This window comes from Prinia subflava, chromosome 2, assembly GCF_021018805.1.
Source record: "Prinia subflava isolate CZ2003 ecotype Zambia chromosome 2, Cam_Psub_1.2, whole genome shotgun sequence".
In the NCBI taxonomy this organism is placed as follows: Eukaryota; Metazoa; Chordata; class Aves; order Passeriformes; family Cisticolidae; genus Prinia; species Prinia subflava.
The window spans coordinates 87406752-87418434 of record NC_086248.1 but is presented as its reverse complement, the minus strand read 5'-3'; the positions used below and the strand labels follow the sequence as shown (position 1 = coordinate 87418434).

General features: G+C 50.1%; 1 protein-coding gene across 1 annotated transcript; it reads right to left on the bottom strand.

Annotated features, from left to right (window-relative positions):
- Positions 1-75: 75 nt before the first annotated feature.
- On the bottom strand, positions 76-11617 carry TCTE1 (t-complex-associated-testis-expressed 1). Its single transcript, XM_063390881.1, has 5 exons — positions 11391-11617; positions 6980-7235; positions 4497-5065; positions 2993-3442; positions 76-1099 (listed from the first exon to the last, which is right to left on the bottom strand). Exons 2-5 carry the CDS (start codon positions 7161-7163, stop codon positions 923-925), a joined length of 1380 nt encoding a protein of 459 aa, XP_063246951.1. The 5' UTR covers positions 7164-7235; positions 11391-11617; the 3' UTR covers positions 76-922.
- Positions 11618-11683: the final 66 nt, after the last annotated feature.

Below are 11683 nucleotides of genomic sequence, written 5' to 3'. Positions count from 1 at the left end.
CTGGGAGGCATGGGAAGTTCCTGCATTGCTCAGAGGGTGGGAAGGGATGGAAATCAACCCACTTGCCTTATCTCCTGAGCAGGGTGGTCAATGCACCAACTCACTCAAGTGTGTGCCTTGTCCCATCCTCAGGTGACTGCAGCCTGTAGAGCAAAAGGAAACTGCACGGTTTTCAAACTTGTGAGCCAGCAGTCCTGAAGGGACCCCTCTAGCTTGAAGTTATGCAAAACACAGATTGTTTTGGACAGGTTTTCACAGAAGAGTGCTACTAAGTAAGGTAAGCATCTAGTTGTAAAGAATTCACCTGTTGCAAAGCAGGCTATCACTGAACAAAAGTAGAGCTACCCAAAGGAGGAAACCGTGGTGGTGAGACCTCTTGATTTGTTGAATTTATTTGTTTACTTTTCACCACCCATATCAGACTCTAGACAGATTTTACTATAAATACAAATAGATTATTGAGCAGAGCAATAGCCAGAAAAAACTGCTGAGGAACTAGAGGCAACATTCCCTCAATCCTCTATGCCTCTCAGATCCTCCTCAGCAAAACCTTTAATTTAGGTCTGGACTAGACCATTTAGGTGGCAAAGACTTCATCTTAGCTGCTTTACAGGTGAAACAATATTCAGTTGCCTGAACTAAGCTTGCTGCTGGAGCATATTCAAGCGTCACAGGAGGTGAGATTTAGGGTGTAGTGAGAGAGAGGACTTAAGAGGCAGATTGCTCTGTGGTGCCACTACAGTGCCTTGAGATGTAACGTCTGTCTCCAGTTAAGTCACAGGTTGGATGATGGGGGTCTGGGAAAGGCTGCAGTGGCAGCCACAAGTTAAGTGTTTCACAGAAAAGCAAATGAAGCCAAGACTGAAGTGAAGTGTTTCCAAGACTGCACACCCAAAGCTCATTTCTCCCTGGAACACTTTATTCAGAGGGGTTCTGTGGTGGAGTGCTGCAGGGATCCCAGCCTCACCGCTTCCCGATTGGCCCACACAATTTCGTGGATGAGGAAATCAGTCTCCTGCTCCACCTCTGCGTGGCGCAGATCAAGCTCGGTCAAAGTCTTGTTGTTTGCCAGCCCTTTAAGCAGCTGCTTCCCACCATCCTGCAAAAGGAGGAGAGGGGATGGTTAAAGGAGGACATCCAAAACACAAGTGTACTGCTCCTTTTCCCTCCTCCCCAGGGCAGCTTCTGCTGCTGTCAGTGGGAGGTCCATGAGATGGTGCCAAGAGGGATAAAGGCCCTCACCCAGGTCTGAAATGTTGCTCACAGGAGGAGAGCAGAGGAGGAGTGTAACCTTATGCACCTCTCTGATATGACACATGCTAATGACTCCCTCTGGGTACCGTGTCAGGAGTTCTCAAGCTCATGCTGGTTAATAACACATCTGGCAATGAGAACCCGAGAGGAGTCTGCTTCCCCCTGTCCCCTGGTTCCCAGCTTACTGCTGGCTGGGGACAAATGGATTAGAGTGCTGTTCCTCATCTTGGCAGTTCTGGGAGCCCCAGAACTGGCAGTTTTCTGTCTGGATGCCATTTCCCAGGCTGTGTTGGCTTTCCTGAGGGGAATATCTCATGTAACTGAAGATCAGCTTGCATGAGACAGAAAATGTGATGTAGCCTTAGGGAGGCAACCCACTCTGAGGCATTTCCCCCCCATACATGAAGCACTGTATTCAGGGATGTGACAATTTGAACTTTTTTCTGCTGTTGCTCTTCCCTTTCAGGTACCAAATACCTCCTGCCCCTTCTCCTCTCTCCAGATGGTCCCCTCATGCCAACACCCTGCCTCTTAGCCCTTTTGCCAAAAAGGGCAGAGCAAAAAGGACTGGGGAGAGGTCTCTTTTTAATGGGGTACAGAGGTCAGAATTAAATGCATCTCTAGCAAAACTCCCAGTTTTCCCAAAGATAGTACTACCTGACACCTTTTGGGCTGCCATGGAACTTCACAAATGGGTAACAGGAGAACTCACCAGAAGGAATATGTTAAGCACAGAGATTATTATTTACTAAACAAAAATCCTGCTATCCTTTCTGACCTTTGCCCCCTTGTATCATTAAACTCAAACGGTTTTCCACATCCAGGACCATGAAACTCAGAACTCACAAAAGGTTTTCTGCCATCAAATCCTTTTAAAACCCTTGTCAAACACATTGATGCCAATATTCCTGCCAGCAGGGACAGCTGGTCTTGCTGTCTCTTTATTTGACAGTGAGAATAATTGAGGCAGCACAGAAAGTTTAAAAGCCAGCATGATTGCTTTTGGCTGTCTAGTTTCAGATTTCTAAAGCTCTTTTTAATCAGCAGAAGAGAAGCGGTCTGGTTTGTGGGCATGTTGCATACTGCAGCTCTTAGGGATGTAGTAAGATCTGTGGATGCTCTTATGTCTAGAAAATGTAAGCCTGTGTTTTAGGAGCCCCTTACAAGCACGCAGACATGACACTCCTGACCCAGCGCACCGCTCCCGGGCCGCAGGGTGAGCTAAAGAAGCTCAACAACCAAGCCAGTTTTCTAACAGTCTCTTCTGAGCGTGTGATGGACAGGGGAAATTCTGGGAAGGGTGACACTATCTGTGTGCTGCTGAGTGACAGATGGCACAGCAGATCGAAAGCACAGAGGATATGCATGAGACCCTCATCTCATGCTGCCTATCATTAACTACGCTCACGTGTGATTTTTCCCAGACATGCTTCCTGGTTTTCAAGTTTCCTGGGGGGAAAATCCCTCTCTCCCCAAAAGCCCAAAGCCTCAAAGATAGATTCAGCCCCATTAACAGAGCTAGATGTAATAAGTGAGGTAAATGCACGTTCATGCAGAGAAGGTGTTCTTCTCTTTCCTGACATCTGCTGCAGTCTCTTCCCTGCTCACAACTGATTGTGATGATAGCAAGAATGCAAAATGATGCATTTGCCTCTGTGGCTTTGAGACAGGCTCAGCATCTGCTTTGCAAGGCTGCCACACAGGCTCACAGCCTGCAGGGAGAAGAGGCTTCTCTTACCAGCCCCAGGTGGTTGCACGAGAAGCTGATGCTGGTCAGAGTGGTGTTCTGAGCCAGGACCTGGGAGAACACTGCTGCGGTTGGCTCCGACAGGTTATTACTTCCCAGATGGAGGAACTTCAGGCTGGTGTTGGTCAGCAGGGCACGGCCAATCGCCTCCCCACCTTTGTCCTCCACAAAGTTGAGGCGCAGATTCAGGGAGGTCAAGGTGGAGCTCTCAGCCAGGCCTTGAGCAAGAGCCTGAGCCCCCAGGTAACAGACCTGGTTGTTACACAGATTGAGGATTTCTAATTTGCTGTGGATGATCAGCTTGCCAAGAGCTTGTGCCCCGTGGTCCCTGATGAGATTGTGGGACAAGTCCAGCTCCAACATGCAAGGGTGATTCTGCAAGCTACGGGCCAGGACCTTGATCTTGTCATCATCCACTTTGCTTCGTATCAGCTTGAAAACCTGTGGGCATAAGAACCACAGTCACTACAACAGCCAATGCTTCGGACTGAGCTTTGTACAAGATAATCACAGAGTTAAACCTGTGGTCCACCAGACAGGATTCATCTCCCTTCACTTCAGACACCTTTAGCTACCAGGCTTAAGTAGTTGCTGTCCTAGTGGGCAGGTACTTCCTAGCAAGCAGGGCATGCCACTGATGTTCCATGCCTATTCTAGGGAAAAAGGGTTTGTCTCCTGGAAATGCCTGTTCCTCTCATCTGACTACACAAGATCTCTAACTGGGGCCTAAAAATTAAGGCAAGATAAAGCTGTCTAAACGTCTGCAGCAACTAGCAGCAGAACCCACCCCAGATCACAGTCAAACCTGTCTGAATGAACACGTGCACCAGTGGTAACCATAGCACAGTGTCCTGTGTGGCCAGGGCATCTTAAGAGCCACAAGAGAGGTCATTTGTTTTCTGGAAGCCATATTTTCCAAAGCATGCCAATCTATGAGGAGTTCACCCAGCTTACTCAGGCTCCACTCTGGATAGCAATGCCCACTGATGTTTTGGAGGGGCTGAGTATCTGCACTGCAGTTGCCACAGAGCTGAAGGTACTGTTAAAGCTTAGGAGGAAAATCCCTCATTGCTGTAAGGCAAGTGTGAGTGTTTCCCCATGCTGTTCTTGGGGTCTTTGCTCTTCTGGGAGAAGCTGGCATGCATTTACTGAGCAAAACTACCAAAAACTTCGTATGGAAAGCTCCCTCTGGACTTTTCCTCTCTTCCCTCCCAGAACTATATGAGGAGTTAAAACAGTGGAGAGCTGCTGCCCCTTATGCTACAGGCAACAAGTATTTTTCTCAGTGATTTTTTGACAACCCATTCTAACACGGACCTAGCAGAACAAGATACGCAGCACTAGGCCAGCAGGTTAACATCTCTGCACTCTGACAGAGTCTGTAACTTGCAAAGGGAAGGGTGCTACCAGCAAGCAAAACTCGTCCCTGTATTTCTAGCCACAGGCAATTTGAAGAGCTAGCAGCGGGAGTAAAGTTCAATTTGGGGTATATTACTTTCAAGTTACGGCACATCTTCACTGCAGCAGCCAGGTTGGAGCAGTCCAGCTCAGTGAAGTTAAAGAGGCTCCACTCAAAATTCATGCCACAGCTCTTCACACCGTAAGTGAGATGAAGCTCTTGAAGGTGAGGGAGAGCAGTGATGAGATCTCTCAGGTCATAGTGATGCATGTAGACCTCGCCAAGTTCAGCATCCTCCTCTGTGTCAGAGAGGTCATTGCTCTCCTCCTGCTGATCCACCCGCAAAGGTGGCAGGAACTGATCGATCTCCAGTTTCCGCACGTAGCCTTTGCAGAGTGGGATGAGCTCGAGGACCTGCTGGGGGTCTGTGACGTTAGGGATGAAAAACTTCAGAATGTTCTCCAGGTGACGTTCAAAGAACATCCGTTTCCAGCTGTCTCCATAGTTGGAGACATCACACACTTGCCAGCGCTCCATACAGCACCTCTTCCAGTAGTCCTCATGGCTTACTATGTTGGCAGTCACAGTGAGGGGAAGGCTGGTGGAGAGCCTGTCCACCACCTTCTTTTGGTGCTTAGGCAGAAGATAGTTCAAAATAGGGTTGTCTGGAAGAATAAAAGGAATGAGAGGTTGGTCTGAGCATAGGAACGATTGCTGGCACTATGGTTCTGCCCGGGCCCCCAGCTGTGTGCCCATGCCCTCCCCTCTGCTGATACTGGCTCTCTCCTCAGTTTCCAGAAGCTGGAGCACAGAGCTAATTTGGCAGAAGACACGTAGGATTTATTTGTACATTTCCATATGCGATTTCTAACTTTTACAATGAAACATCAGCGTAATTGGGTTTACTCTCATAATATTTGGGAACTGTGCCAGAAACTGAGCTCCCCATTTAAACTTAGTTTGAATGCAGTTTATATTCAGAGCATGAATTTTGCTCCCGAGAGAACTAATTCAGCCTTACAGTGATGGGAGAGCTTGGCCTGCCATTTGCTGAACTTTCTCCCTTCTGGTTTCTAAGCATATTGAAGAACAGTATTTTTGAGAACCACTGTATGCTTTTCATGCAGGTCCTTGTGCCTATTTATCTTAATTTAAGCATTGGTCTTAACTCAAATTGATTCCTGCTCCTTTTTGTGGAGGCACACTCCTAGCTTTTAGATCCACCTTGTTTAAATAAAAGTTCTGCTTTCCCAGGTACTCTTTCCCCTGAGTCTCTTTCCCAATGCTTGCCCTAACTCTCAGCTGTCTCCTCTGGTGGAAGTTCTTTATGGCAAGAAACACCAGAGAAAAGCCATGTGTACTCACACCATGAATATTTGGTTAATTGTACACAGTTGTGTTGAGTAACATAAATCATCAGTGGAGAAACCTATCTGTGTATGGGAAATCAGATTATGAAACACCAAGTGGGGCTAGCTTTATATTTCCCCTGTTTCTGGAGCATACCCTTCCTAAGGACACTGACAGTTTTACCACAGCCTCTTCCTGGAGTCTGTTTTCCAGTGTCCCACAGCTGGCACTGCAGTGACCTTCTCTGCAAAACCCCACAGCACAAGCAGAGGTGGGACACATATGGGCAGGGCTGGGCTAGCTTCACTCAGGCTCACTCAGGCCCCACCCTGGGCAAGCTGCATCCTCACAGCTCAGGTAACAGCCCCAGGTTCCCCATGAAAACGAGCACACTGCTTTTATGTGTGCACAAAGCAGGCCCAATGCATTTGGCATCAAACTGACTGATCAGGCTGCTAGGACTGCAAGGCTGTCCCAGCTCAGACCCTCAAGTACCATCAGCTCCTGGCACATGGCAGCACTGAGCTCCTCTGCACTGTCGTACAGTCCCAGTGTGGACACAGCCTTAAAACTATCTTTGGTCTTTGCTGCCACTTCACTGAGTCAGCCAAAAAGACAGGTAGGCCCTTCTTTTCCCTCTGCCAGTCAGTTCTCAGATGAGACATGCTTCCTCTGTTTTGCTATTTCATCAGTCCACCTGCTTCAAAAGCACATTCCCTGCCTGAGGATATAACTTGTCACATCACCACCAAAAGCCATGGACCAGGGCTGAGCCTGTGAGTACAATACCAAGATGAAAGCTCCTCTGGGCAGGGAGCAATTCCCCATCTCTTTGTACAGCAGTCAGTACAACAGAGCCCCATCCTCGAGCACTACCCTCACGTGTGTATGAATCCAGAGCAGGAAACAGCAACTGCACAGCCCCGGTCGTGGTGGAGGTGAGTCCAGAAGAGCATGGATGGACAAACATGTGATGGAACAAGGTCAGAGTCACATCCTGGACTGCAGCCCAGAGGACTACAGCCATCCCTGGAGTGTACAAATACATTCTTAGCAACTAAACAGTTTGTTTAACTGGCTGCCCAAGGGGATATTTCTCCCCATCTGTTCCTTTGGCAGGGCTGGGTGCCACACTGCCTTTCAGATGCATCTGCCTGCTTTGTTGACCCTCAGCTCTTCAGGACTGACCCTCTCTCCATGTGTCCTAGAATGAATGTGCTCCCACTTACTTTCGAAATTGTGAGCGATGTGCTGGAGGCAGAGCTCAGTGAGGGCGGGGACAGTGACCAGGGACCAGCTGGGATCCTCAGTGATGCAGCGGCGTGTGTAGAGTGAGCCCTCAATGAGGTTGGCCTGAGGTGGACATGGTGAGGCAGTGGCTCTGCTCTTGTCACCCGCTGCTGACTGCTCCATCCTTGCTCAGGACCTTACTTCTTCAGGAGAAGCAAGGGGAAAATTCTTTGAGAGTCACCACTGCGTGGTTACCTGCAAAAGAAAATGGCAGCTTTAGAAAGAAGGCAGCAATATTAATGGTCAGCTCACACTGCTCTCCTGTGACATACTTGCACTTTGCCTGCCTCCTCTGCTTCAGAGTGGAAGCACAGCAGCCACACAACTATTACTCAGCCTCATCTTCATACCCTGCCCTGTGCAAAGAGGTCTCTAGGCACCACATGCAATAAGGAGATAACAACGTGGTGTTAATTCAGAGTGCTCTTGAAGGGGATGGACAGGAATTGATTGTTTACTGTCTTTTCCAATAAAAGAAATAGAGGGAGCTGGCAGGAGCTAGGTTTAAAGCAAAGGGTTCTTCACACAGACTGCATTTGAACTGGGGAATTCCTTGCCACAGGATACTGTGGATGCTAGGAGTCTGTGCAGATTCTAAGAAAAGTCCTTGGAAGAGAAACCCTTTGAGAATGATGGAATACACAGAAGTCATGTGGCTCAGTGTGAACAGCCGAACACAGCTGGAGGTGGGGAAGAGTGCTGGAGGAAAGAACACACACTTGCATTGTTTTTCTACTCTTCTCCAGGTGTCTGCTTCTAGCCACTGTCAGAGATGGAGTTTTGGACCAGCTACCCCCTGGTTTGATCCAGCATGCCTGTTCTTATGACTCTATAAAGACAGATGCTTTACAGATGAATACATTATAGGTGTATTCTTTTCCTGCTTTTCTCCATTATTCTCTGGCTGAACTCCTTCCAAACATCCATTAACTGATGAGATGGGTCAGACCTGTTCAGACCACACTGAGCCTAAGCAGATATGAGCTAAAAGAACCAGCCTGGAGCAGAAGGAAGGATGCCTGGTCCTATTAATTTTGCAGAGCTTTCCCAGACCAAAGTTTTCCATTTGCTGGTTCCTATTCCAGCCTCAAGGCCAGTCCTCTCAGAATCTCACATGTATGGTTATTGCCTGGAAGTCCTAAAGGTTCTCTAACCAGCCAGTCTGAAAGAGTCAGAAAAGACACCAGGAAGGAATCATCCACTTGACCTCTGTGTTCCACAAGAGCATCTAGGTTTGGTGAGTATCAATGGGCATACAGACCCATGCTGATCCTTACTGGGGCTAACTGGACTTCACAGGGCTGCAGCACAGCGCTGGGCAGTTACAGGCTGCAGGACACCTAAAAGAAGCATGAGGCAGAGGTGCATGGCAATGCCAGAGGTGAGAACACCTTCCTGCAAGGCCAAGAAGATATCTCAGGGCAGTGCTGGCCTTGCACCACCATAGGGTCAAAGGATCCTGAGGAAGGATAATTGCCATGTAGTACCTTTGGCCACCATATCCCTGACCTGAAGGGTGCTTTGATCCCAACCAGCTCCTCCTTTGTGAGGGATGTGACCCAGACAGTGGTCCCTAGATGAACCATCTTAGTCCTTCCTTCCTTCTCCTGCACAAGGTTGCTCCTTTCACTTCTGCCTTCCCAGCTGGTGCCACTTCTGTCAGCACTGCCCTCTCCCCGAAAGCTTTGGAGCTGGCTTTGCTAGTGTTACTCCCTCTGCTCCTTCCCCCTCCAAGAGGCAGCTGAGGAAGGGCCTGCAAAAGAGGGAAAAGAGGAGATCTGCAAAATGCTGAGGTCTAGAAGAGAGGAGCAAATGATTCATGCTGCAAATATGTCAGCAAAAGCTTCTTCAAATGCTCTGGAGGCAGGCCTGAAGCTGACAGTCAGGAAAGGGTGGAGATGGCAGTGGAAGGGCATTCTCTGGCCCAAAGCAGGAGGATGAAGGGTGCTAAGGGCAGGGAAGCTGTATTTCCTGGGAGGCAGTAGTGTACAGATGACAAAGGCAAAAGCTGTAGAAAAAGGAAGCCTGACGTGACGAAGGATGGATGTGGAAGGAGAAGGAATGCGTGGTAGGCAGCTGTGAGGATGGACTGGGAGTCCTTTCCCTCCAAAGGTCCTTGCGCCATAAGGAAGGTGCTGTGATGATGGGGCACCTTTCTGGGGGAAAAGAAGGGACCTGATTCTCCTCAGCACACTAACCCAGCTGAGACCCAACTCCTGGTGCTCGATGGACTTCAGTGGAAGGGTAAAACACATCTAGAAGGCAGTGAGGTGGCATTAATAGAAGTGACTGGGAAAATTGTTTTCTCCTTGCTCAGTCCTTTGTCCTATTCAAAAAGAGTCTGTATCATTTTGTCCCCCAGGCCAATCACAGCTGACTGGAGCTTCTGATGGCTTTCCTGACCTTTTGGAAACAATCATTAAAGGCCAGCTGTTGGGGAGAGCCAGTGCAGCATTGGTGGCCTAGGATTATTTCCTGTCTGCTCCAGCAGATGATCCAATTGCCTGTTTACTGATGGCAGATGGATTTTCAGAGGGTAGGTAACCCATGGCACATGCAGGGCTGCTGAATGGGCTCCAAGAGTCGAGGCAGGAGCCACAGCTGACCTGAGGCAGAGCTGCCCAGGCTGCTGAGAAGCTTTCCCTTGATCTGAGCTCCAGAGCGGGTCAGCTCAGCTGACTGCATCGTGCCCACTTGTCATTCACTATGAAGCAAACAGGAGCAAGGCTGCAAAGCATCCAAATCAACCCCATGCCTGTGGTGCCAGGTCTGATGCTGAGCCACCACTCCCAATACATCCATTCTCACCATACCAGCATGATGAACACATCTGCCAGATGCCCTTAGCACCAGGGGAGGGCCTCCTTCACTGCCACCCCCTCTGCCTCGGCTGCAGAAGCCTCGCCCAGCCAGAGCTGAGACTCTAAGCCGGTTTCCAGAGCTGAGACTCTAAGCCAGTTTCCAGAGCCGGGTTTGCCAGGCACATATTTAAACACAGGGGTAGCACAGTAGTTCACTATCCATAAACTAAGTCAACACTGTCAATGCACACTCCTTCCCACCCACTCTACATTCACATCAGTCACCTATCCTAAAAAGGCTTTGTTAGACAATATACGATGAACAGAGCCATGTGGTAAATTCCCAGTTTTTGTCATTTACCACCCAGATCAGACTGAAAAGTAAATAATGCTACAACTTCTTAAAAAAACAAAAGAAATCACACTTCCACAGGAGGAACTGACAGATATCTAGTCACACAACCAAATTATGCTGCTACTAACATGCCTAACCTTCTTCAGCTGAACCTGTTTTGATCTGGAAATAAACAAAAAATTTTGCTCTTTTCATTCACACCAAATCCCAGAGAGACCAAAAGAGAAGAGCTGCATGGAAACTGGTGACCTTTGGCCGATGCTCCAACCAGCACTACAGAGATCCAAGAAATGGAACGGTAAACACTGTGCTTACTGGAGAGTTTGTAAGAGCAGGATGAATTATTTCTGAGGGTGGTTATGCCCCAGCCAAGACTGCATCTGCACTGAAGCTCTGTCTGCCCATTAATTGTGGAAGCTCTTAAACCACTGCAGCAGCACCCTGAAAATGCCAGCTGTGCTGCAGGTATGCTGACCTGAATGCTGTTACCTGTAGTCCAGGCAAGTGATCCTGAGTCTGGCTAACACCGCTGATCCCACCAACACCCATGGGGATGTCTTGCCATGCTCTGTGGCACTTCTAAAGGCTCATCCTGAGTGTGCATCAGGGCACTGTGTTGCAGATTAAACCAGGGCCTGAGACACTGCAATGGGCTTTAAGTGAGTTAAAAAAAAAAAGTGCCAAATGAGGAATCTATTTAGCTTCAGATATAATGAAATTTGTCAGTAATGGGAGATTGGGCAGAGTGAGGCCAGCTGACCGTTTGGGAATTTGGTTAATGTCACCACCGTAATCCTGGCAGTGCGAAGGGTCAAAACTGTGGTCCTGGATCTCTGTCAGTGTGACCTGGGAAGGGGCACTGCCCCAGCGGGATGTCAGAAAACCAAAAGCCCTTTCATACCCGAGCACTGCCCACCGCAGCCCCGGCCACTGAGCACAGCTGGCTCTCAGTGCCAGCTCCCGGAGGCTCGGAGAGGGGCCGGGAGAACGCCTGGATGCTGCGGAACGCCGCGGCCCCCGCCAGCCCCACCGGCCCAGCTCCGTGCGCTCGGCCCTGCGCTGCACCCTGCCAGCCGAGCTCCTCTGCGGCCCCGGGAGGGAAGGGAACTCCGGGAGGGAAGGGAACTCCGGGAGGGAAGGGAACTCCGGGAGGGAAGGGAACTCGTTAGCGCGGCCGCTCCGTCCGAGTCGCACCTGCGAACGCCGGGGCTGCGAGAACCGCCGCGGGCACAGCCCGGCCTCGGGCGCTGCGTGTCCCCAGCCCCGCCAACGCCGCGGGGGCACCGGGCCGAGAAACGCGAGGGTCCCTCCCGCCCCCTGCGCCCGGGGGCTCCTGCTGCCGGCTCTGTCCGGCTGCTGCGGGGCGGGAACGCGGTAGGAGCAGCCCGGCCGCGCTCGCTGCCGCCGTCTCCGGGACGCGGCCGTTGCCGGGCGGGTCCCGCGGGCTGCGGCCCCGGCCCGGCTCGCGTGGGGCTCGTGGGGAGCAG

Bases quoted from the DNA above. Each gene is read 5' to 3' on its own strand.
- TCTE1 (XM_063390881.1), bottom strand. From the start codon at position 7,163: ATGGAGCAGTCAGCAGCGGGTGACAAGAGCAGAGCCACTGCCTCACCA. The intron at 3,443-4,496 runs GTAATATACCCC...TTATGCCCACAG, and splicing joins AGATGTGCCGTAACTTGAAA to GTTTTCAAGCTGATACGAAG. The intron at 1,100-2,992 runs GTAAGAGAAGCC...CTCCTTTTGCAG, and splicing joins CGTGCAACCACCTGGGGCTG to GATGGTGGGAAGCAGCTGCT.